Here is a 27823-nt window from a genome sequence, read left to right on the forward strand (position 1 = left end):
AAGTTAATTCAAAAGTCACTTGTTTAGTTATTTAGGTTCAAATACAATATCATAAGCTAGAAATATTGCGAAAGAATGACAACTACCTGAAATAAATATGAAAACATGTAAATGAAACAAACTTGATGTTCAAGAATTGTAGTGTATTCAGTTAAGCTTCCTGAGAATGACTGCCCATCGCCTTAAACGTGGTTCCCTGAGTCCTGTACGGTCCAGGTTCATTGTTTCTTACCTTGCCATGATTGGGTTCACGAGGCAAGTCCGAGGCCACCATGCTGTAATGATCCACCTGCTGACAAGGTTTGCCAACCGCCAGGATTTGTTCCAGCGAGGCATTCAGAGGCGGACCCTGGGACAGGCTGGAGATGACCTGAGCTAAAGGAACTGGGATCGGCTCCTGCTGCAGTTTCTGGGTAATCCCCTGGAATGAGGAAACTGTGGACTCAGCCCTGTGCTGAATCGCGCTGCTCCTGAACAACCCACCGCCGTTAAGAGAGTAATCCGAATTGTCAATGTTGGGGATGCTGTAATCCATGCAGGAATCTAACGATGTTTCCGCATGAGTTTTTTGGCTGTTATTGAGGCACGGATCCAGTCTCTCTCCGAAGCCAAAGTCCTGCCACTGTGATTTTACTGCCGAGTGCTCTGAGCTGGGGTTGGTACACAGTCCATTTCGGTTGGCGGCTTTCTGTTTGGCGTGGCACTGCTGCGAGAGCTGGTTCTGGATCAGGGACTGCTGCTGCTGCTGCTGAAGGTAGGTTTCATGCTGTTGCTCCAGTTCCCCGTCTCGATCCGATGCCTTGCCATTGAAAACAGTTTGTTGTGAGTTTATGTGTTCCAATTGTATACCTGCATTCACGAGAATGTCTTGGGCTGACCATTGTCCGTTGGGGGCAGCTTCGACATGCCCCATCAGGTCTCCGTTGACTAAGATGTTGGCCAAATGGTCATTCTGATGGCCCCAGTTGTGTACCCCTTTGCCTGAGCACATGCTGAGGTGCTTTTGCATCTGCTGCGACAACTGGACGATGGGAGCCTTCCCGGCCACGGGAGGCTTATGGTGAGGAAACTGCATTTTCACATTTGTGTCAGAGGTGAGAGTGCTTTCCGAAACCGACCCCGTTGTTGCACTCACTGAGGGATTGCAGGGTGGCACCTGTATTCTCTGGTCTGCGGAATCAGTCTTTCCTTCAATGGAGTCATAGATGTATGAAAGAATTTCATCATTCGTTAGTAGGTCATCCAAGGTGGGCACACGCTCTGGGTCTATCTCGACTCGAATCATCCGCTCATCCAATAGGAGAAGCTCAAGATCCTCAGCGCTCAGCCCCAAACCCTCCAGAGCGCCAAATAACTCCCCGTTTGAACACCCGCCATCTTCCGAATCCACGACTCCTTGGCCTTCCAGTGAGAGGGAGTCCAGAGTAGCAAGCAGTGGGTCAAAGCTGGTGCCCGGTTCTGTGATACCTTGATCCACATCACCATTGCTGGGTGTGTCCCAGCTTCTGTGCAAACTGGTTTTAGAATCAGAGAAGCCCATTTGGTCTCCAAAGAAGCTGCTGTGAAAGGAGATTTTGGGATCCAGGGCAGGCTGGCAAACGTACACCGACTCATCTTGGCTCATGAGGGCCCCAAGCAGTGATCCCGGGTCCAGACCATCTCTTAACAACCTGTCAGTCCGGCTCTTCTTTGACTTACTACCGTTCTTCTCAGAAACGCCATCTCTGAAGCCTGCAATGGGATGGTTCGACTGGTAAAGCAAGGCCTCGCCTGTAGCGTAGGTAAAGGGTAAATGCATGGAGCGTTTACGCAAGTGCTCTCCTCCCTCTTCATCCCTGCCAAACATAAAACAGGATTATGAAGTGGAACTGCTGCGGTCTTTGTTGAAATATGATACAAGGTGAGTATCCGCAATTGTAAACTGAATGTTCCAACAGTGGCTCCCGAATAAAAATCACATTTTCAGTATTGTGAGTTTAAGAGTAAAGAAACATACAAAAGGGGCCTCTGGGTGGCGATGATGTAGTCAGGTTTGCCATTTTTGTAAGCCAGACGAGCATTGGCCTGCACCCATTTCCAGCGATTTTCCTTGGTTAGCAGCCGAAACACCGTCAGTCCGCTCTCTCCAGTCTTCATCACTACAGCACAAACAAATACAATCAGTATTGTTGCATCTGATGACCCTTGGACGGCCAGCGAGTTTTCATATTTAATTTTGTGTTTTTTTTTTTTTCCAAATTGATTTATGTACAGCACGTTGATCCTTGAGCCACACTGGTGAGAGTAACATATCTGGCCTCTGAGGTATTTCTCTTCACAATGTGTTAGTGCTGGGTCATCTGTGATACTTTGCTTATGCAGTGGATTTATAGACCCGCCCTCCCTTTCCCATCTTCTACTCTGGCAGCTCTACAGCTTTACTCAATCTGCTCCGTAATCCCAGGGGATTACTAGCAAAAGCTGTTTTAACTCTCTGACTGGGTTGGACTGGGCGTCCTCAACTTTTTTTGACATGACTACATTCAAAATACCGGTACACTATATTTCGTGGGTATTTTAGTAGACGGATAACTCATGAATTCAGAGTATCTTGCATTTAAGTGTCGGTTGATTTAGATCAGCGCGTCATTTGGTAGCCTACCAGCCCCACACACAAACTGATGAATCGTTAAAAATCAGAAAAAAAAATCGATAATTAAAGTGTTGGCAACGAATTTCATTTTCAATTCATTGTGTCTTAGTTATGCTCTACCTCTACAATTAAAGACTATTTTCATGCCCAGCGCAAGTATCGCACAAAGCGCGGTCTAACTTTGAGCATGGGTGGAGTTTCCTTAGTATTTTCTTAGAGTCGCACAGGTGGAAGACGGCGTCTGCGCCGTTGTGGGATGGAAAACAGCCAACTTCTGGCCAATTGACACTGCGTAATATGTGCCAACGAGCTTACAAATGATGCAATGAAGCCTTCAAAACTACTTTGGCACATGGAGAACAATGACCTGGCGTTTAAAGAAAAGCCTTTAGAGTTTGGGGACAAAATTTAGAAAATTATCACAGTGGAACCGGCTCATTGAAAAGGGGTCCCCCTGATTATAACAACTACATTAAGTTTATTAGTGTGTTGAAATTTACATAATTGTACAGGTTTCTGTGTTGGTCCATGTAAATGTTTTACTTCATGTGATAAAACTGACCTTTGGCACAAAACAGGTTTAGAAACATTGATTTAGATCACATCTGACATGATTTGTGTTTTTTGAAAGTAAGTGAAACTTACTTCTGACATGATTTTCTGCACAGTACAACATATCTGCGGCGTGGATGAACTGATAACCAGATCCTCGTACCCGCAGTTCAGCCTCTGTGTACCCCAGCACTATCTTCCCCCTGAAGAGAGACATACAATTCAGATCAGTGATCTTGGCATAATCTTAATGTTACATTTCCTGCACTGGAACCAAATTTTTGAAGCCTACTTTGCATCACAAGCCAACGGTGTAAAATCCAGTTTATGCTTTGTTCTGAAGATCATGTTCTTGGTCCTGATCTCCAGGATGGATGGAGGTTGTAGAGGAGTTGCGATGGCAAAAAGCGCAAGCTGGGCTGGTGCCTTTCCTCCGTTTTCTTGTCGCTGGTTCTGTCCGTGTAGAAATTTCAGCCTGCCCTGGAAGTTCAGCGCCTGGAATGTAGAGAAAGTTGACTTGTGACCTTCTTGTCACACCTTACCATGGTCGTGCTGTTTACTACTCTCCTAGATTATAAAGATGGGCAACAATATGTCTTCAAAATAAAATCTCAGGTCATCTCAAGGTCTCACGCATGATGGCGTGCGTGTGTATGTGCATGTGCGTGCGCAGTAACAGGTCGATCGTGGGAGGTTGGTTGGTCGAAAAGTCGATCTTCGTTCCAAAATGTTTGGGCTATCAGTGCTAGGCTATGTGCTATTAGTGTGTAGTATCGGAGCACTTTCAGGCGTATCAAGGACTGTAAGAATGTACATTATTGGCATCCCTAGAAAGAAGTTGGTTTGGTTATACTACCCCCTTTGGTTGGGTAGGGTTTCATCATACTGAACTTTGCAATGGACAGATTTTTGCTCATTGTCTGACGCTGTAAACCTGACCCAGGTCTAAATCACTGACGAAACTTGCACCTCAGATGGGTAGGAAAAGAAAAGCTTTACGCCCCAAATTCAATTACCGTATTTTCTGCACTATATGGCACACCGAAAAGTCTTCCATTTTGTTAAAAGCTCACACCATGCCTTAAAATCCGGTGCGCCTTGTGCATGGTCATTACAGTAATATGTCGGCCCCAAGATGTCTCCTTGCTGGAAACATGCTTACAATGTTAAAACTTGCTGTTGGTTCAGTGAACTGTGTCGCTGCTTCATTAAATACGTTTTTGTTGCAGCTCTGAAAAAAGGAGAGCTGTGATGTTGTTTTTTAAAACGCACACTTTATTCATGGTTTTCACAGTCTCAACAAATACAGGCACGTCTTTGTCCGTCTCCGTGCCTTCTTTTCTTCCGTTCGACTCGAGAGGCGTTCATGACCGCCTCCGAAAAACGTAAATTAACAATTCCTTCAATGAAACTACGAAAATTGAAAATAATGCATAAAAACAGAAAATCAAGAGAGGAAATAAATTCTTTAGCCCCCCTATAGAATTTATTTTGTGATTTCCTCGTTTGTGAATACAGTACACAACAAAGGAATAAATAACAAACACTTCTGAGACAGTCCAGTCTCCTACATTTTACTGACATCTGATCGTTCTGTTGGTGCTATGATCAAGGAAATGCCGTTTATTTACGTTTTTCGGAGGCAGTCATGAACGCCTCTCGAGTCGAACGGAAGGAGCATAGCTCTATCTAGTGGATGCATTGTAGATTGCGTTTTATAATCCAGTGCATCCAATATATGAAAAAAATTACACAACAGGCCATTCATTGAAGGTGCGCCTCATAATCCAGTGCATCTTTTCGTGCGGAAAATACAGTCATCAAAAAAATTGATTGCCCAGTCCAACACATCTATTCAGTATGTTAATGTCATCACTTTGTAGATACAGTATGGTTTGCCGCGAAACCTACCAGGAAACCAGAGGAATTGTCCAGGAGGCAGCGGAAGCGACACACGAAGCTCCTCTCCAGGAATGATGAGTTTTCCGGAGGAAGCTGCTCAGGGTTATAGGTGACTAAGGGTGAGTGATTATCCGGTTCCAGTTCTACAAACACAAGGCAATCAAATTATTGGCAAACGCAACACAAAACACAATGACTATGTTGTTGGCCTGTTTGCATACGGTCAATTGTGCTGCAGGTATCAAGAGCTAGAAAAGGGAAATTATTTTCTTGCCATAATGTCTGAATTCTATTCTAGTTTGGGTTAAATGTCTAACTTCGACCATTAAAACCACCTTGTGTAGATCCAACTTGCACAACAGCAATCACATTTGAGATCAAGCTTGAGATCAAGAGTGTGTGTCAGAGCTATGGGTCTTATTGCTAAAATCCAAAGACACAGACATAAGCATCTTACAACCAAAATACAGAAGGGGACCACTTCACCTTGTAAGCCCGCTGAAGATTACAAGGTCATGTGACCCAACCTGAGGGACAGTCTTATGGCTTACTGCCTAAACTGTGTGTACTTAACCGTCTGATTTTGAATTCCCAATGTTTGTATGCCAACATGGGCTCTTTGTTCTAATTAAGTCATTGACGAAAAAGATAGTCTCCTATTACAAATTACACATTGCTGTCTTATTACAAACCTCAATTTGAATGGTGATGAAATGAAATGAAAGTAGGGATGTTGTGTAAAATGTCAATAAAAACAGAATTCAATGATTTTCAAGTCCTTTTCAAGCTCTATTCGATTTAATACACGACAAAGACAAGATATTTAATCTTCAAACTGATCGAATTGAATGTGTTTTTAGGGGAGCAAATATTCCTCATTTTGAACTTGATGCCTGAAGCATATTACAACAAAGCTCGGAGGGGGGCAACATAAAACTGGGAAAGTTGAGGGATGCTGAAGGGATGGTATAAAAGGAGCAGCTGTTGAACAAGTAAGGATGGGGCGAGGTTCACTCCTTTGTGAACAACTGCGTGAGCAAATAGTCCAACATTTTAAGAATGTTCATCAGTGTGCATTTGCACGGAACTGAAGGATTTAATGATACAGTCCTTAATATCAGCAAAAGATTCAGAGAATCTGGAGCAGTACTTGCAATGAAAACAGCAAGGCCGAAAAACAAAATTTAATGCCTATGATCCCTCAAGCGGCATTGCAAGAAAAAACACCATCTTTGTTTCAAGCATTTTGCCACATAGGCTCAGAAACAATACAGAAAGCAATTGTCAGTTAACATAGTTTGTTGTTACATCTACAAATGCAACACTCTGAAATGTCGCCACAAAGCGGAAAAGTGGCCTGTGGTCTGATGAGTCCACATTTCAATTTGTTTTGGAAATCACGGATGTCATGTCCTCCAGGCCAAAGAGGAAAAGGAACACGTGGGTTGTTATCAGTAAATTCAAAATCCAGCATATGTGCAGAAAACATGCCAAAGATGGAGCTTATTCGAAATTTGTTGGACATGCCTTGGCATCTTGATGTAGTTTAACTAGCCCTACTCTTAGACCTTGGCGGACATCAGCTGGAAGAAGCCTCAAGTTTTTTGTTTCCCTTTGTGAAGTTTGAACTGACTCTTCATTTTGAGATGGACTTGGTGAAAATATGACATGCAGAACAAACTATCAACCTTGAGGAGAGTCCTGGCTGATGGCTGATGGTGCTGCAGGAGGATTCAACGCCCAGTGTAAGTTCCTCCTGAGCTCCTGCTGGTCTTCTGTATGGACCAGCTCATATACACTCTGGTGCATGACGTCGGTCTAGGGGAAAAAAAAAGAATAAGTGGGGAGTCAAAGTCTGAGTAATGACTGTCTGAGCCAGGCATGCCAGCATCCTACAGTAAATTTAACAAATAAGTTAGTTGAGTACTTAATGCAAATTGGATATGGATGAATGAATTAAATTATTGTGACATGTCAACTTGTATCTTAACTCAATGGTTCCTATCTGGCGCCTTCGTATGTGAGAGATCTTAAGGGGTGTTGCTGGATATGATCCAATTTCACTTAATTTGTGCAAAACTGACAATTTCTGACCATATTTTCCGCACTATAAGGCACACCTAAAAGCATTTCATTTTCTCAAAAGCCGACGGTGCGCCTTATAGACAGTGTTAGTCTTTTTATCTTCCCCATTGAGTTGGTTCCCCGTTAGTGTTCCTATGCCATCTAGTGCTGATTAATAGCAGGAACCAATTTCTGCCCTACACTAATTGACTTGTGTATTCGACAACACACACTCAGATAACTGCTTTGTGAGCGCCGCGAAGCCATTGTGAAACGAAGAAAATACCAAAAGCACAGTTAACTACTAACTAAACGAAGGAAGAAAGAGACAAGCAAAACTTCTAAGGATGATTAGCCCCTTGTGGATGTGAGCACATGAGGTTTGTGTGCCTTTATGTTGAATCAATTGTCCTCATGACTTTTGTCCTTCATTTATTATTTTTTTAATGCCATTTGTATTGATATATTTCATGTCCATATTTGTGACCAGTTATCACGGGTTGCCAAGGAATCAACCCTGTATTCCTATGGACTTTATGTTGTGCGTCATGCTACATCATGGGGGAGCTCCATATGGATCAATATTCTGATTTCATGGACGTATTAATTTAAATGTTCTGTAAAGCGCTTTGTTACACCTGTAGCAGTTGTGAAGGCTCTATATAAATAAAGCTGTATTGTATTCCCTTTTGCGTAGCTCTATCAAGTGGATACATAGCGCAACCGCAGCCACTATTGGAGCTTCTATTCTATCCACCTTATGATGATGCAGTGTGCCCTATATATGAAAACAGTTTTAAAATAGGCCATTCATTGACGGTCCGCCTTATACTCCAAAGCGCCTTATAGTGCGCAAAATACAGTAATTATAAATATATTTTTGTTCTTCTATCCATGCCAGAGACATACAATGAAAGACGCAACAATTAAATGCTCTTCCAAAAGAGAGCAGGAGGTGCAATAAAACTGTGCATCTTCATTCATTCAACTGAACAAATAATGGCTTCCTGCGAGTACAATGGCTTTGTGTTCAATTTAACAGGCCAGGATTTCACACAAATGAAGTCAATATGTGAGTAAATTGAGACAAGATCCTCATTTTTGCTCTTTTTGTATGTTGGTGTGTCATGAGATTTTTCTGATATAAAATGGGTGCTTCGGCTCAATGCAGTTTGGGAAACATTGACCTAGACAGTCTAGATAGGTGATTGATGTGTTCTACTGCTGAAACTGTCCCATTCCCGTAAAAGGCCAAACCTGATAAGGTCAAATTTTCATTGTATTTCGGTGGGAGTGATTCTTGGTACCATGCAGGGAGTGAACCCCAGGATGTTGAGCAGTTTCCAGCAAATGTTGCACGCAACCTGCGTCCTCCTACCACCTCCAAACGTGAGGTCATGCAGTCATAAAGCCAAAGAGCACATAACTGAATGAGAAATATAATCAGTGACCTGATGGAAGCCCAAGTAATCCTGGATGGTGTGAGAGGAGAAGAAGATGGTACCACTGGCAGTGATGACCAGGACAAACCCATTGAGAGCCTTGAGGAGGAAACACAGAGTTAGTTAGTCAAGCAGCGGTGAAAAGAAGGGCAAGAGTCTTCCTGCAAGTTGTTTTTTTTAATTGTTACATAATGTTTACTCAGAATAAAATTAACACAACAAACATTAGTGCGCAGGCCATCTCAAGTTGTAATAATGTGTAGCACGGGGAAATTTTTTAATGCACCTATTCATCAGGTCTTTGCCAATTCTTCAGCCATTCTAAAAGTGGCTATTAACCAAAGATTTTGTCTTCAAATACATTGAAGGTTCGCAATGATTTTATTTTGTTGTGTGCTTTGCGATGCCAGTGTGTTTGCTCTATGTTTCAGTGGGAGCCTGCAAAAAATCAAGTATAGCTTTGTTGTACTATTTATTGCTGTAGAGCACAGATGAAATGTCTTCCCTCTCAACTAGAAAACAAGAGGAGCCGCTGTGGGTGCCCGCACCGCCATCAAAGATGTAACCTGTTCCAGAATTCAAATGATTGAATTCAACAATGACAATGTATGGATGTAGTGTCAACAGTGAGAGCAAGTGAAAGCACCCACTCAGAAACTAGCAAAATATCATGGGTCAGAATCAGTATTGATGAGCAAACTTCATTAAATTTTGATCTCATACGCAACGAATTTAGACAGCAAATTTGGGCCAACAGCACATTTTAGATAGCTTTTTGTTTTTTGTTCTTTCATAAAAGGGTTTCCACATTTCGAAGATCCCATCCATCTATCCATGCATCCATTAGTCCATCCACCCATCCATTTTCTAATCCGATTATCCTCACAGGGGTCGCGGGAATGCTGGCCCTATTCCAGATGTCTTTGGGCTGTAAGCGGGGAACACCCTGAACCGGTTGCCAGCCAATCGCAGGGCATAGACACATAGACAAACAACTATTTGCGCTCACAATCATACATAGGGATAATTTAGAGCGTTCAATCAATCTATCTTGCATGTTTTCGGAATGTGAGGGGAAGCCAGAGCACCCAGAGAAAACCCTTGCAGGCACAGGGAGAACATTCAAACTCCACACAAGAAGGCCAAGGAGGGACACAAACCGGCGACCTCTGCACTGCGAGGCAGACATGCTAACCAGTCGACCTCCGTGCCGCCCCTTGGACATCCCATTCACATAAATAGTTTTTTTTAAAGAAAATGACAAAAATGGAATATGTGCTTTTCAGAGGATGACGACGATATAATAATTATCAAATGCAACTTGTGTCAGTATTATAATTCGCAATGGCAACCTGTCCAGGCAGCAAAACCATTCAAACACCCGTCCATCCATCCCCTTTCTCTTTTTCTATCATACAAGTTTATTAGTGTGAGTGTTGTGACCTAACTGAACCTTATCTGAAGCTCAAAAACAAAACCAAAAAAATGAAATAAAGTATACGAAAACAAAACCCTTAATGATAAAACAGAAACAGAAGCAAAACAGCACACACGAAAACAGGCAGGAACATGAAGGTCGTTGCTATGTCCATAAATGCAAACGTTTGGCTGCAAACACAGTTATGGGTCCAACCAACATTATATTATCAGATTGGCTCACCTCAGAACATGGAGCCAACCTTTCACCAATGCAAAGTTTGCAAGCCTCCAAGTCACAGAAGCCAAAGAATTACCAGGACCCAAGCACGAGAACCTTGCCCAGGAAAAAAAAATCTCCCTCGCACCATCCAATGCACCCACACGGACCCCCCCCCCACCCGTCCCAACACACACACACACAGCCACACGAAGAAGCTCATTCCAACTGCTTGTATTCCTGTTCTTGTTCTTTTGCCTTTTATATTTGGGGGTCCTGCAACCCACACACAAGCACCCCACACAGAGGTCCCCAGGGAACCCGGTCAAAAGCTTTGTTAAAGTCCAAAAAACACATGTAGATTGGTTGGGCACCTTTGAGGACTCTGCTCAAGGGGTAGAGCTAGTCTACAGTTCCAAAGCCAGAACGGAAACAACCCTGCTCCTCCTACGAGACATATCATGGAAGCTACGCGTGCTCCCCCTGTTGTTGGACCACCACACCGTCTGCCAATCCAGAGGTGCTGTCCCCAATGTCCATATGATTTTGCAGAGACCCCACTGCGTAAGAGCCTTCACCAATTTCGAGCTGATGTTATTCACCACTGAGGCCCTGCCATGAGCAGCTTTTTATTCACCACAGTGCCCTCAATCCTGGAGATAAGAGAGCCCACTTGGGAGTTCCCAAACTCTACTTCCTCAATGGAAAGCGTCTCGGTGGAATTGAGGCCTGCAAAGTATTCTGCCCATTGACCCACAACTTCCCGAGTCAATGTCAACAGCGCCACATCCAGTGAAATCTAAAGCAACACTCAGGTTCTGATTGGGATGGGGGGTGAAGCCGAAGCTCCGTCGCAGACCAAGGGAGTCCCGCGTGGAAGAACAGCACTCTCTTTTTTAAGAACCCCCAAAACAACAGCCAGGACCTTTCCCAGACTAAAAAAGCAGAAGAAAGGCTACCCTCTCGCCCTCCGGGGCAAATCTCAGGGTACAGGAACAGAGCCAGGGACAATAATTATGTCTAAGGGTCACCAAACTTTTTGGAACTGAGAGCAACTTCTTGGCTCCTGATTAGCATGAAATGCTACTACTGTATGATAGACAGTGACAGAGATTTTACTTCTAAATTGACAAGTTTTCTCAAATTACTTTTAATCATATCATCCATCCATCCCCCCATTTTCTGAAACGCTTTATCCTCACAAGGGTCGCGAGGGGTGCTGGAGTCTTTCCCAGCTGTCTCCAGGCAGTAGGCAGGGGACACCCTAAACCAGTTGCCAGCCAATCACAGGGCACACAGAGACGAACAACCATCCGCGCTCACACTCACACCTAGGGACAATTTAGAGTGTTCAATCAGCCTGCCATGCATGTTTTTGGAATGTGGGAGGAAAGCGGATTACCCGGAGAAAACCCACGCAGGAGAACATGCAAACTCCACACAGGGAGGCTGGAGCCGGGATCGAACCCACGACCTATGCACTGTGAGGTTGACGTGCTAACCACTGGACCACCGGGCCACCCCTTTCATATCATTTTCTTGTGTTTTATTATCTTATATATTGGCTTTTATTATGGATGACTTGATCATGTTCATGATTTCTCACAATGAAGATACAGATAAACCCTAATATGTAACACTTGATTTCTAAAAATCTCTGCCAGTATTTATATTTTCAAATGAACACTTCCACAGCATTCTGAGAAATTCACCATGTCCCATCACTGGTGTTGGAACAGCCCGGCGAACGACTCATGTGGTCCTTGGGGGCTACGTGGTACCGACGGGCGCCACATTAGAGAGCCCTCATTGTGCGCCTGCCTGCTTGGCCCATCTCGGTGGCGGCAACTCAGAGTGGAAGTGAGTCAACCCCGTTCCAGAAGATTGGTCATTTGGAATAGATGAGCAGAGTCTCATTGGTGAGACACCAGACTGGGTGATCGGAGGTTCCTTGTCGCACACCTGCTTTCGATTTGCCAATCAATGGGTTGATAAGTGCAGCCGTGGCGGAAAGGAGACATTGCACGCATTTCAATTGCTCACCTCCATCTGTCTAGTTAGTTACTCTTGCGTGCCTATTGTTTTTTTTCTCCATTTTACAGGAAAACCATCTTGATTTCTGTTTTGTAGGTCCGATTTGATATGACAATTTTTTTTTGTTTGTTTTTGTCGTCTCCTTTTAGTAGACGAGGCTCCATCCTTTGGTAATACTCTTTACTTTGTGTCTTTTACAGGCAACACATTGACCTTTGTTCTTTGTTGTTTTTTTTTTTGTTTGTTTTGTTTGTTACTTGTTATTGTTCATGCCATGTGCTCCCATGTTTAATGAAACTTTTATTCTTATTTCATTGGTGTCCAGAGTTTGGATTGGGATATTTTTTATGGCATAAGGATAAACCTGACATTAACCTTTAAAACCTAGGTGGTTGCAAAAACAGGTAAAAAATAGAAGGAAAGACAAAGCCTCTTAGGTGAATAGAAGCGGTGATATTTCCAGCTCACCTGGTGCGCACATGCCCTTTTCTGCATTTACCAACATTCCGTAAACAAACAGGTCACAACAAACACACAAAAATGTCAACACTAACATGCATAGAAGCCCAGGCATCTCGCTCCCAAAACAGGCCAGGGGCGGCTGCGGGGTTGAGCAAGTGACTAATGCTGGAGACTTTGTTATTCTTTTGGACACACACACACACACACACACACACACACACACACACACACACACACACACACACACACACACACACACACACACACCACATACACGGAGTGACCAAAATGACCTGTCACACTTCCTGCACGATAAACATCAACACCCAAATGTCAAAGCTGTGAATTTCACATCAGTGGCCACTAAACTGATTAAAGCATTTACTTTGTGATAAATATAGAATTACCGTATTTTCTGCATGATAAGGCGCGTCGGATTATAAGGCGCACATTCAATGAATGGCCTATTTTAAACCTGTTTGCATATATAGGGCGCACTGCATTGTAAGGCGCATAGAATAGAAGCTACAATCGTGGCTGCAGTTGAGCTGCGCATCCACTAGATGGTGGTACACTAAAGGGAATACATTATGCAATACAGCTTTATTTATAAAGCCTTCACAACTGCTGCAGCTGTAACAAAGCGATGAGAACTAGTCACAAACACCGACATTTGACTACAAATGGCATTACAAATTGAATGCTTTTAGGTGCGCCATATCATGCGGAAAATAGGCTTTGTTAAATTCGATTATTTTCTGTGGGAAAGGTTTTGCAGGGGGAAAGGCGGAGAATAGTTGTCCTACCACAAGTGGACTGACGCCTTTACTTTGTGTCATTGAAGTAATATTTCATTCATTTTTGTCAGTCGTGGATTTTGATTCAATCATTTAAAGCTAACCATGTTTCCAGCAAGCAGTACTGTGCAGCAGCGTTCAGTACACAAAGGATTTTCCTTTGTTTCCTAAAAATCCCCAAATATCTCTTCCTTACTTTCCCGCTTATCAGCCTTCTTACATTGGGGTCCAGGTGAACCTCTTTTTACTTGTATTGGTCAGCCTGCTGTACTAGCACCAAGTTGACTGGAGTCTGTACTAGGAAAGACGTAATGTGTGGAATTTGGACAAGTACACATTTTTAACTCGTTCCATTGTTAACATTCGCACTCATCAGCATGCTCTTGATACTGGTCGTAATCACTCAGTATAATTTGTTCGTGTCAGGTGAAGCTGGTTTTACACTGCTGACCATTGATGGGCTAACAAAAAATTGTCACTTATGTGACGACAATGGACTTCGAAGAAAACAATGTGAATTGAATTCTTATGCTGTTTGTGTTGCACATGCAGCACTGCTCCGAGCGGCGATTATCCTTTTTATTGCCGACTTATAGGCTGCGATGTTGCACTGTTCGCGGCTGCTGCAGAAATGGCCTACATTGTGGTGGTATAACAGGCTTGATCTGGATTTACAGTACAAACCATTTTGTGAATCAAGCTACATTGGACCACTGGCATAATCATAGCTATACCTCATGCTTTAAAGTCATCGTGTCATTCTGGAGTTCAAATACATACAAAATGATAAGCAACAAACAAAAAGATTGTTTTTTACAAATAAACCAGAAGCAAACAGGAAGAGGCCCCCTATTTGGAACGGTAACCTCTTGACCGAGCCCGCTTCTCCATATGAGCTTTCATGTTTAATTACAAGCGAGCCAAAAGGATTGCAGACTATAACGACATAACGAAACTTCCCCCGGTACGATCGTGTTGCGGTGGGAGGGCAGGCGTCTCCTTCCCCTCCTGGAATGCCAGTGTGGTGCACATTGGGAGGAATTGGACTGGAAAATCAATGACTCCGGCAGATCAAAAGCGATCTGGCAGCCACTGAGTTTTTGCTCCATCCAATCACACATACAGTACAAAACTGCCATGAAGCGAGCCTGGATGCACTCTGTTCAGCCTTTTTTGGAAGTATCAATGTCAACATACAGTGGTATGGCCAAATTTAATGCCTTGTTAGGCAAACCAGCTTTATTTATGTCGCGCATTTCATACACAAGGTAGCACACTCAATGTAGGTCATATTTCATTAAAAATACAAGATTTAAAGGTATTTACAAACAAAATAATTACAGTGTTTTAGTTGTATAGTATCATTGAAATGTTTGTGCCATGTTTAAGATCGGCCAATATTCGGTAGAGTTTTAAATAATATTTAATTTGGGGCAAAGTTGAGGCTGGACTTCCAGCAGATGTTCACATCAGACGGATTTAATTAACCTGATGTGCCAGATGGTTTGTATAACAAAACGTTTGGCCACGTGGAAAAGAGCTCATAGAATCCTGTACGGCTCAATAAAGATGCACCACATTTTAAATACAGGAACAGTATCCTTCGATATTTCCAAATCCAGCGAAGTGCATATGTTTTGTTTCCAGTGCAAAGGACTCTCTTGCATGAAAAGTACCATTCAAAGATGGTACAAAAATGTTGAACAAGAAACCAACATTAAGTACAAGAACTCCTTTTGTACATTTTTTCACAAAAATGTCCTCACTCAAAAATGCATAACAATTGTTGAGGTACTTTGTTTTTCATATCCTTCCAGTTTTACCCAAAAATATTAGGTCGACTTACGTTGTAGTACAGGGCATTGTCCACCAGAACTCAGATGGCATTAGGAGCCCATGGTGGGGGGGGGGGGGAGCACCTGTCCGGCTCAGACCTCTGATTTTGTAAATAAAATAGCTTGGGGCAGGTCTGTCACACTGAGTGGCTGGTATGAGAGGAGGAAATGTCACCTGTCCGGCTTAGACCTCTGATTTTGTAAATAAAATAGCTTGGGAGCTTGGGGCAGGTCAGTCACACTGAGTGGCTGGTATGAGAGGAGGAAATGTATCGATGACGTGACGAGGAGCGTGCAAAAAAGACAGAATTTGCACAAAGAAGTTAACGTTAAAATGACCAAGATAGACTTGCCAGGCAAAAGCTAGCGGCCGGCCAAAGTCGAGCGTAAGCTCGCCAGCTAGCTCCATCAGTGAAGTGGCATTGACCCTACCACCGTGTCTCGTTTCCCTGGTAGGTCAATCAGATTTAAAGGGTGTAAAGTAGAATATAATGCTTTGGATCATTTTTTTCTGATATTGATAATGTTCAATATACAAATCAGATTTTTAAAATTGGGCGCCCTGCAAAAAATACATGCTGAGAATAACAGTTCTCTCCAGTGGCCGTGCAAGTGTGCATTGAACATGTGTGCGCATTAGTGAGCATGCATGAGTGCGCGCATGTGCTTGTGTTTTGGCAGGGGTCCGGGCTCCAAAAAATTTTGCACCGAGGCCTATCACCAGGTTGTTACGCCTCTGGGCCAGTAGAAGACCCATTGTAAGGTCAACTAAGACATACCTGCCATCTACTGGTGATTGATCATATTACAACCTAAAAATACAGTCGACCTCTGCATACTCGCAGTTCAGCACCCGTGTGTTCACATATTCTTTTTTCTATTTTTTTTGCATTTTGGACTTTTGCCTGTTTTTCATGGAAAACGTATATTGAATGTTCATCAGCATTGTAGTATTTTTGGAGGAAATAAACTTTTTTTAAATGTTTCTCTTTTTTGCCCAGCTGCACATGCCTGTCTTAGATTGTGTGTGACTTCAAACAGACACAGTTACAATGGAATATTCTATTCAAGTCATTTGATTTGTGACAAAGTCAGTGTCAAGTGTAATGTATAAAGTAGTTGACAATTGCTTACAATACAACAGGGTGGGGAAAATGACTGTCAGGTGGTCAACTAACCCCCCCTCACCTTCACAGTTCCCTTTCCGCTTCGGATGCTGCCGAAGCTGGCAAAATGTCAGGTCGCCTTTGTACCCCTATTAACCCGTCACTTTTGAGAAAGGCCCTGATATAAAATTTGAAAAATGACTGATCAAAGGTTGAGGGTGTGTCCCATTCAATTAAATCAACCAATTAGTAGAAAGCACATGGTGAGACCCTGATTAGCACAGTCAAATGTTCAAGCAAACGTCCGGAGTGACAGTCTCCAGGATCGGTTACATTCTGACAATCTCTTAAAAGGCATTGATGTTGCACGCCCTAATTGACAAATATTTTTCTTCATTATGTGTTTTGGTTGTATCACCAAGTGGAGACTGGGACTTGTCTCGATGCTAATGAGAGACCAAAAGCCTGGAGAATAGGCCCCAAATTCATCCATTGTTAGGAAAAAATATGTTCATCTCTTTACCTGAAGTGCCTTAATTATTGATTATTTTTATGTTCATTTGTATACAGGTACTGTATTTATTAGCAGTCCAGTTTACATGGCTTGTGCATGTGCATTGAAGGGCAAAGAGTGCGACTAAGTCGGTAGCGTGTTTACCGGATTATAAATTCCAGTCAGTTGTGCGCTACAATAACAAAGTGAGTAGTAGAACTTGTGACATCAGAATGCATTATTAGAGTGTTTTAAAGTTTGATTCTTTGCTAACGTTACAGTGTATAGATCGTCATCTACATCCGCTACTGAAAGTAGTGTGCTTTGTCTTTCTCACTGTCAGAATACGAGCACGACACAGGAAGGGCGATGTTGTTGTGATAAATGTAGCTAGCTAATATGCCAGCATTCTTGCTAGATAAAATTTGGAAATGTAGTCATTTATTAATTGTTATTATTTATCATACAGTGCTGTGAAAAAGCGGCCCGGTGATCCAGTGGTTAGCACGTCGACCTCACAGTGCAGAAGTCGCGGGTTCAATTCCAGCTCGGGCTTCCCTGTGTGGAGTTTGCATGTTCTCCCCGGCCTGCGTGGGTTTTCTCCGGGTACTCCGGTTTCCTCCCACGTTCCAAAAATATGCATGGCAGGCTGATTGAACACTCTAAATTGTCCCTAGGTGTGAGTGCGAGCGTGGATGGTTGTTCATCTCTGTGTGCCCTGCGATTGGCTGGCTGGCAACCAGTTCAGGGTGTCCCCCGCCTGCTGCCCGAAGACAGCTGAGATAAGCTCCAGCACCCCCCACGATCCTTGTGAGGATAAGCGGATCGGAAAATGGATGGATGGATGCTGTGAAAAAGTATTTGTCCCCTTCCTGATTTCTGGTTTCTTTGCATATTTGTCACACACAAAGGTTTCAGTTGATCAAACCAATTTTGAGATCACACAGAGACTACCCAAGGAAATACAAAACGCAGTTTTCAAAACGATGATTTCATTTACCAAAGGGAATAGTGACGTGTGAAGCCCCAACACATGCGATTGACAACCAGTCTCGGCTAGAGTCTGCCTTTCACCCAAAATCAGATTGGATGAATGCCAGAGCCCCATGACACTAAACAGGATAAGCAGTTTTGAAAATGGATGGAATCACTCTACATTGTAATGGCTTCCTCTTTAACATAAAAAATGTCTGCAAAACTGGACGAGTCATAATTTTGTATTTCCCCCCCTGACAAACAAACAGATGCAGGTCATTATAAGCAATCTCAAACACTGAACGCTTCAGTGCAGGTTCAGTTTAGAAATATTTTGGTCAACAAGCAGCGGACCATTCAAGTGTACAAAACAGTGCAGTATTGTTGCATGAGTGCACACCAGACAGTGCCAGATGTGTTGAGTGAAAAGCCACCGCGAGAGTTTTGGCATCCGAATAGATGGCCTCAATAGAATTTTGAGGACTTTTTCGAGATTAAAAAAATACATGGAGAAGATCGAGACAAGTTGTTGCACAATGATAGTTCTTCAGATTCAGTGACGCTGTCAATAAATAATCCTTTGATCACTTTACGTCTTGACTGACCTGCAGCAAAAGTTCTCCTTCAGGTATCTTGGCCTCTACAGCTCCTGCTGTTTTTCCGTCGACATTATTCAGGGTGACTGGAGTGACTCTCTCCCGGTTCGTCAGGGCGACTGTGGAGAGAGAAGAATATGAAGCTGGGTTGGAGAGGGGTGGTGGCGGCGATTTGGGTCCTGTGATCCTCAGGATGCGAAAGCCAGTCTACTTTGGCTCATTGCTTGTTTAGTTCCCAAATACAAATCCGTGTTTTCAAACTTGATGAGGACTTGCCATGATAAATGTTTAATATTACAAAAAAAAATCTGAATTAATCATGAATGATTCAAAATTCTGAAGACGTTCCTCTACACACAAGTGTATTGGAGTACCCACATTTTGTTCTGAGTCACTGATCAGATGTCACCCGCATTATTAATTTTTTTCATCACTGTAAAATGTTTATAGTAGTACTTGAGATCTCATCATGGGAGAACGATTCACATTTATTCATTGCAAACATTTTTGATCCAGGTAAGATGAAGCTGATCCTAGCTCACTGTGGATGAGAGCCAGTGTCCACCCTGGACTGGTTGCCAGCTAATCGCAGTAGTTGTTCAAAAGACAGTTTCATCGTAGCATCGTGGAACCTGATTGTTTTATTTGACAATTTTTACGTGCACACAGAATGTCAGAAAAGGGCATTTACACCTGTCTGTCAGTACTGACGGAAGGGCTGTCGGTCCATCACTGACAGACTCCCGTTTTTGCTCGTGGAGTGATGACTGATAGAAATACTGGAATAAACGCAGACGAATGTGATTTTCGGCTGACCCTGGATCGCCACAAACCCAAAAAAGAAAGACAAGGGAGGTGAAGGAGCAATAGAATAAGAAATGATCTATATATATTTTTGTGTTAAGTTGTCCAAATTGTTTCAAAATGAACAAAATTGGGTGCTGTTACTATGTTGAAGTATTTTTTACTGTCCTAAAATAGCGGTGATGAAATGTAATTTCACAATGAAGGAACCGCATTAAAGATAACAATGAGGGCACCCCTTGTTGCTTTGCGGATTCCCCTCCGGCCACCCTCATATCTAGGGTAGATTTTTCATATCTGTGATTTTTCTGCCATTTTCACATGGATGCAGTAGCCAAATGTTCAAGCGCTTGAAACTCTCACAAGTTTTAAAATATATGAATTGCATATTTAAAGAGTAAACGTACAATCGATCTGATTGCAAATTCTGAAACCTGTTCTAAGTAAAGAATGTATTTACAGTTACTCACGTCACTCAAAATCATTACCGGTACTTACACGCCACAGCAAACCAACAACATGGCTGAGAAGTAATTGTTTATCATACCATCCACAGTCATGGTTTCATGAAATATAATGCACATATACAAGAACACATGCACGGTCACCTCTGGACACCTCTCACTGAGGTGTTGTTCTACTGTGGCCACAGCACTGAATATTGTCTGGCTCTGTGTCTAGGGCAGACTACTTTCTGTTTCAGAACTGTCAGATGAGTCGGGGGCGAGGGCACTCAGTGCACTGGAGTGTCCAGAGAAGCCACATCATGGCACCAAACACAAGAAACTTGACTGAAGTTAGGCACATTTTTTTCGCCGAGCGCCCACGTTCCAATCTACCAAAATAGGTTGCATAGTATTTTTGTCAGTCCTCATGCATAATATCCCCTTTTTATACACTTCCCTTGCTATTTGGCATTTTCTGAAAATGACTTTCTTCTGGACAATGGCTGGCTAAAATGCGCTTACGGTTATGGGTTTCTTGCCACAAGCGTCCACAAGTCATAACAAGGCAATCACAAGTTAGTATGAGTAATAACTCCCCATGCCATTGGCTGACAAACGTGTTGGATTATGTCACATGCAGTTTGTTTGAGAATAAGGTCATTGGTGTCAGACCAAAGCCGTGTCCCGTGTGAAGGAGCATTCTGTCGCAGCAAGTCCATATGATAGCTGAGAAGCCCACCCCGCCATTCACACATGGACTCCTTGTTAACCCTCCTTTGCAGACAACAAAAGAACTGACCCAAAACCTCGTTGCCCCATCATGTCATACGTCACTCCCCCACCCACTAGGCGCCAGGTCAGAGGTCATCATGGGTCATGGCACGGTGTTCCTTGCAGGGGTCAGAGATTAAAGTGTTAGCCCATTGCTTTCTTTCTCATGACATCACCTCATGATCATTTAGGTTGACTGTCTCACAATGTGGAGACCTCATTTATGAGCATCCCAGTTACGTTCATATTCATCTTGTGAATTTTAATTCAGGTGATGAGGTTAGTCCTTTGTCCGAAGTTTACCAATTTCCAATCAGATAAATTTCAGATGGCGTGCATACTGCGTTAATTTTTAGCATCCCTGCCTCACAGTTGAGAGGTCCTGCGTTCGAAACATGGCTCCAGCGAGGAGTTTTCCTTGAAGAATCTAAGATGCCTATAGGGGTGACTGTGAATAACTGTTGGTCAACTCGTCATAAAGTAGTCGCCAACAGACGAACCTTCAGCTGTTGGAAAGCTACATAGTTGCTTTGCAAACTTAGCGTGTAGCAAACATGACTGATGTTGTCATGCATGCCGTGGCTGAGAGTCGCGACATCGATAATTTTGGCGATGTCATCTGATCAAAGGAGATTTCGGATCACTCCCGCTTCATCTACAACAGCTTCGAATAACGTGCAGCAAAAGGGAATGAAACTCTGCACCTCCTGTATGCAACTTGCCAATGAGTTATGGTGTATTTTGGATGACGATTTTGTTTCGTTACACTGGTCAACATTTTTTTTTTTTTTTTACACATTCTTTTAATGTGAGGTGCAAGTTAATTTTTCTCGATTTTTTTTTTTTTATTTACTGCCCTGAAGCAAGTCCCTATCCCTGCCAGCGGTTGTCATGGCATCAAAAGCTTACTCGCAGTTGGCCCTACAGTAGAGGGAGGCAGGATGAGCAGTGTTAATTTTCCCGCTCCTGAGTTCAGTGGGGTTAAAAATAGAAATGTGTTCTGTAATTCTTGGGCCTGAACAGATATGTCATTAAGTCACCTGGGACCTGTGGAAAAAAAAAAAAACTACAGTACATGCTTATTGTATTCTTTAAAACAAGCTCATTTCAATCTTGAATATTCTGTCTGTCATTTTAATTTTGGCTCCAAAATGTTCCAATATCATAATATCCTAATGTTTGTCATCTTTTGTTGATTTTCCCGGCACATCATAAACCGAAGGTATTCAGCAGCATGACCAGTAGCTGAATACTGCTATTAAATGTGGGCCAGGCCCAAAGCCTCTTGAATGGCCAGAGGAGGACAAAGAGCAGATCTCGTTAGCAAGCTTCAGTGGGCAGAAGTGTCCGCAATGAAAAATTTACATTCCCCACTGCCATAACATACATGTGGCACAGCAGCAGTCTACCCATGGGTGTTTCCAGTGAAATGCTTGGAATATCTTGCTGTTCCCAAATGGGCTCATTTTAGCATCACGGGGTGCCACGAAAACAACGAACATACATGGCAAAAGACCCTAGTGATCTCGTATGAAATGACGCTACAACACGAGTGTCCTCACTATATTTGTCTTTGCTTTCCTTCGCTGCGCTCCAAAAATGATCTACAAAAGAGGTAAAGCTAACCCATAAAAGCATGAAGGCAATCATTTCCGTTGTAAGGGTTTGATTTTGAAAGGGCACACTTGACAGTATAAGACACAGACAATAATCAAAGTCACAAAGGCAAAGCTGAAAAACACATGCGGCGCAAACTGCAAGCATTATTTTGGTGCTTTCATAATGACCGTATTGGCCCGAATACAAGACGGTGTTTTTTGCATTAAAATAAGTGGGGGTCATCTTATATTAGGGGTCTAGACATTATACCCATCCACGACGCTAGATGGCGCCAGATATCATTGAAGCGAATGCTGAACTTGACTCCCCAGGCCAAAGTGAACCCCTGTCACGAAGAATAAAAATAAAAATAGCGGTAGCACGAAGAAGAAAAATAAAAAATAGCAGTAAGAAAGAAAAGAGAAGAACATAATAGAAGAGATAACAGAAAATGGGGAAACGTAGCGACAATCTGGAGAAAAGTGGGTCGAAGATCGGCCAGGTTAACCAGCAGCTGAGGAGAAGTTATGATGTACTGTAATTTACATTTCAAAAACCAGAAGCCATTCATTTACGAATGTGATTGCACTTTAGTTTACATATTTAAATGTTCAGATATTAAGATTTGAATGAGGAAAAACAACATGCTTTTTCTCTCAAATATATTGTTATAATCATTTGTTTCATATGTACTGTAATTATTTTATGTATAAAAATTAATTTGGTGTTCAAAAAGTATTTTTTCAAACTTGAGTCTTGAAAAAGAGGGGGTCGTCTTATAATCAGGGCCGTCTTATATTCGGGCCAATACGGTATTTTATTTTATTTTTTTACTAAATTAAATTGCATGTCAACACCGGCCTTATTACACTCACATCGGCAGATTTAGGTACTTAGTCCACACCAGTGGCCAAGCAATCAAGCATTTCAAAAACATATTAGAGTGGAACTTTTCCATCTATTTTCCACGTCCTTTGTGACCTGGTTTTGAGGCGACCGCATCTGTACATGCCTCTATCAAACACAAATGCAGCTTAGCGCCTGATGACAGTCAGACAGTGATCCTGATTGAATAAAATGAATGCACAAATATTGATATCATAATTACTGTGCTTGGATGACAAGGAAGACTTCATGAGCTTTGACGTATGCTCGGATGATTGATAAAATGAAAGCTGACAGATAAGCAGTGGCCCTGAAATCAGACAGTTCATCCAACTTCAGCTGCCTTCGGGAGCTTTTTATTTTCATTGTTTCATTGTTATGTCCTTGATGATGTTGACTTTGCACTAAATAGAGGGCTTATTTAATTTTAGATATAATGATCAAGATAAATAAAGATATAATGCAGTCGCTCGGTTTCAGGTGAACTTGTTTTTTATTTTAAATAATTAAGGCATCGGAAAACAGAAACAGTTACTAAAGCCACCCTGGAATATATTTCAATTCAATCAGTCAAACTTTATTAATAGAACATACTTAAACTAACTAAGCTGACCAACATGTTTTTCACAACACTGTGGTTAAAGCACAAATAAAGAATACTAATTATGATACAGATTCATAAATACTTAAGTGTGTGTGTTTTTTTGTTTTTGTTTTTTTTTTACTTTGCTGCTTTGAAGTTGGTGCCAAAAAGCAATTTGACAAATTGACGTTGAACCTGACACGTAAACAAAAATGGGAAACACCACCCGAATGTCTTCTCTCTTAAAAAACTTTTTGTAGATAGCAGTATTGGGTGCACTTATGCATCCTGCTTTTGCATCACTTTTCTTTCGTAATAATCTTTCTATTTCCAGTCTGCTTCATCCTCAGAAGAGGCGTGGGGAATGCTCAAGCCTATCGAACCATGCACCTCTGCACTGTGACGTCGATACGCTAACCACTGGACCACCCGGCTGGCCTAGTAATACTATCCATCCATCCCTCCATTTTCCGATCCGCTTTATCACCACAATGGTCGCGGGGGGTGCTGGAGCCTATCCCAGCTTTCTTCAAGCAGTAGGTGGGGGACACCCTGAACCGGTTGCCAGCCAATAGCAGGGCACACAAAAACGAACAACCATCCACGCTCACGCCCACACCTAGGGACAAATTTTTAGAGTGTCCAATCAGCCTGCCATGCATGTTTTTGGAATGTGGGAGGAAACTGGAGTAACCGGAGGAAACCCACGCAGGCACGGGAAGAACATGCAAACTCCACACAGGCAGGGCGGAGCCGGAATTGAACCCTGCACCTCTGCACTGTGAGGTCGACGCGCTAACCAGTCGACTACTGGGCTGCCCGACTCTACCCATCATTCTTGAGGAATGACAACATGGACCAACATTCCACAGGCCACAATCAACAACCTTTTTCAATCAATATGTTGAACTGCCAGAGGCAAATGGTGGTCACACCAAATACTGACTGCACCCAGAACAATGATGTAATCATGATATAATATCAATAATATCATCCATCCATCAATCCATCCATCCATGTGAAACATTTGATTCACGTGGAATATCCTGTGTCTAGTTGATAGCTAAAAATGGTAAGCCTTATTACTGGTGGATTTCACATGTGATTTGCAGAAATCTTTTTATAGTATAGACTACATTAGCGAAAATTTTGCCTGAAAAACAAAGGACTGTAAGGCGTTGCTGCTAGCACCGAACGTTATTTTTTTGTCAGAAAGGCCATCTTGGCTTTGCTCATACAGCCTCCAGCATGAAGCTTAGCCACATGGCGTCATCCCGAGCCAGTGCCAACCCGGGTTAGCCGTTAATGTCAAAATAAAAACATCAAGCAACTGCAAATATTTACCAAATATTTGACCATTTTCAATTTGTCCCATCATGCTATTTACACCGGGATTAGCAGGGATGTTCTGGGCTTGTGCTGCTTCAATTCTCTCCTCAATCCCTACATGTCATGTTGGCGTCGTTCCAGCATGCCGCTTGATAACAAAAACACACAACGCAGCCAAAGAAGACTTAACAAAATCTACTTTGACTTCAGATGCGCAACATCAACAAGCTGCTGTTTCAGAATGAAGATGGCTGCACTTTCACTTATTGGTCATGAAGGAAGTATTTTTAGATAGGATAGTTTCAGTCGACAATCGAATGATGTTTTGTTTTGAAGTATTGTGGCAGCTGTGGCTTAGACACTAAAAAGCGATACATAATTCAACCACTGTTCTCTTTGTGGAGAGTTAACTTGTTTGTTTACATCGCATATTGTATGTATACATCGTCATGTCACATTAGATAACAATAGCAGCGCTCCGAATCATGAAACACTGCTATATGTGGACAGCATTAACCCGCCGTATTGAGCGTAATAAAGGCAGGGCTGAACTGGCAATGAACAGTGACAGGGGCCATCACAAGATGAGCCCTGCACACAGACCAAAACAATTGCATACTGGACGGAAATCGCGTGGTGTGACCAAAATGTTTTCGATGCTACAAAAAAACCTTCAGAATCCAAGGAGTATTTCTCGGGTCAAAATAACAGAGAACCATTCAGACAATTTTGGCAAATGTTCCAAATCCAATGTCCGGAGACGCAACATGTCGCAATGTGTGCCAAAATGCAAAAATAAATCCCTGAGTTCACTAAAGTTGACTGCAATCGGACCGTGGCTGCAAGCCAGATTTGAAAATGTAGGCCACAGGACAAAGTAGGCATGCATTAGTAAGCGGTTGTTTTAATGCAAGAAGTTCACAAGCTGATTTGTTTGGAATTTCCAGACTTGCCTATTTAGATGTTGAATAAGGCTTAGTGCTAATTATAAAGAATGTTCTAGTAGCCTGGAATTTTAGCAGTAAAAAAAAAAAAAAAAAAAAAATCTGAAATTTCTGTCTATTCTGACAAAATGCATGTTTCTTTTAAATGTAATTTCAAGTTGTTTGGGGGGATTTTTAAATGTTCTTTATTTTATCCAAAACACAATGAAAATGTTTTGTTTGACAGATTTGTATCTTTTAAATTAATTATATACTTCATATGTTTCAGTTAACCCAAAACGCCAACACCATACAAAAATGTTGTTTTCCAGAAATAATTTAATGGATGTATTTCATTTTAGTACATGCAAGCCACTTGTTTGGTCCACAGCAGACAGAACGAAACTCAGTCAGTCCAACAATTTTTTTGTTTGTCTATGTGACTGCATTTTTTTGGGGGTGACAGTGGTTCAGGACGTGATATTTGCAACTGGAGGGCAAGCAGTTTGAATCCTGCACACTGGGCCACAGAATCAATGAAACAAAATCAACACGTAACATCAACAAAAAGTACCAACTACGAAAAACTAACATTTCCTAAATCTGGATCTGCTAACTGCCAGTTTCTCACAGAATCAACCTCAAACTTTAAAACATGTGAATGGTTTAGGTCCCAAATACTTATCGGATCTCCTGACCCATTACGAAACATTGCAGACCTCTTGGAGGTCGTCTGATTTGGGATTACTGGCTGTTCCCAGAGTTGAAACTAAACACACTTAAGCTGGCTTCAGCTTCCATGCCGCTTAGACGCAAAGCTAATAATTGCAACTGGACAGTGGCGTAGCATTTACTTACACTGACATGGTCACTTGTCACTAACATTGTTATTAGATGCGTCTATAGAACCATTCTGAACTGTTATTCTGTGGTGCGCAGTATGTTAAGAATGATTTCCCTCCTTGATCTGCTCAGGAAATAGTCAGGGTCGAAAATGCGAAATGTTTAAAATCCAGGTCAATATTTACAGTCACAAATCCTAATGTGTACGGTAGACACCAAATCTGGCCGGTCCTCGGATGGATGGTGATGGACACAAATAAGAGGAGTAACTGATTCTGTTGAGTGTTTGTAAAATGTGTCTCCCAAGTCATTCACAACAATGTAAATGATAAGAAGATTCTTCAACCACAATGTATTCCATCTATTCATCCATTTTCTGATTCACTTATCCTCACAAGTGTCGCGGGGCATGCTGGAGCATATCCCAGCAGTAGGCGGGGGACACCCTGAACTGGTTGCCAGCCAATCGTCAGCCAAACATAGACAAACAACCATTCACGCTCACAATCACAACAAGGGACAATTTGGAGTGTTCCATTAATCTGCCACGCATGTTTAGGAATGTGGGAGGAAACCAGACTACCCGGAGAAAACCCACGCAGGCATGGGGAGAACATGCAAACTCCACACAGGAAAACCAGAGCTGGAATCGAACCCTGCACCTCTGCACTGTGAGTCCAACGCGCTCACGAGTTGACCACCGGGCCGCCCCAATGTATTCCAGATAAGCGAAAAATGATTTGAGCTATTTCTATTTCTTCTACTACTAGCAATAGGATTACTACTACTCTTCCTTCTTCTTTTTAGTTTCCAGAAGTCTGTTATGCCCCCTGGCAGCATGTTAGCCCTCACTGGTCAGTCTTAGTACTTGGTACCATGTATGACATGTGGAGTGGGAGAGGAGACCTCGATCCCCGCTGAGTGACAAGAACCATACCTCTCAGCATGGAGGCCCCCTAAGAGGAAACACTGGCTCTTAAAAAAAAAAAATAATAAAAATAATGTATTTTATATATATATATTATATATATATATATATATATATATATATATATATATACACACACACACACACACACACTTTTTTTTTAAAAAAAATTTGTTTGATCCCCCC

At 42.3% G+C, this 27823-nt stretch overlaps 1 protein-coding gene across 1 annotated transcript in view; it reads right to left on the minus strand.

The window, feature by feature from the left end:
* LOC109519234 (aryl hydrocarbon receptor-like) overlaps positions 1 to 27823 on the minus strand; it is a 42543-nt gene that overhangs the window by 2251 nt on the left and 12469 nt on the right. Inside the window, exons 3-10 of the mRNA XM_019875645.1 lie at positions 18536 to 18645; positions 8602 to 8691; positions 6775 to 6904; positions 5096 to 5229; positions 3477 to 3679; positions 3278 to 3387; positions 1997 to 2138; positions 233 to 1835 (exon numbers count right to left, since the gene is read on the minus strand). Of these exons, the coding sequence (XP_019731204.1) occupies positions 233 to 1835; positions 1997 to 2138; positions 3278 to 3387; positions 3477 to 3679; positions 5096 to 5229; positions 6775 to 6904; positions 8602 to 8691; positions 18536 to 18645 (2522 nt within the window). The remainder of the gene's footprint in view (positions 1 to 232; positions 1836 to 1996; positions 2139 to 3277; positions 3388 to 3476; positions 3680 to 5095; positions 5230 to 6774; positions 6905 to 8601; positions 8692 to 18535; positions 18646 to 27823) is intronic.

Source organism: Hippocampus comes, unplaced genomic scaffold, assembly GCF_001891065.2.
Source record: "Hippocampus comes isolate QL1 unplaced genomic scaffold, H_comes_QL1_v1.1 scaffold234, whole genome shotgun sequence".
NCBI classification, from domain to species: domain Eukaryota; kingdom Metazoa; phylum Chordata; class Actinopteri; order Syngnathiformes; family Syngnathidae; genus Hippocampus; species Hippocampus comes.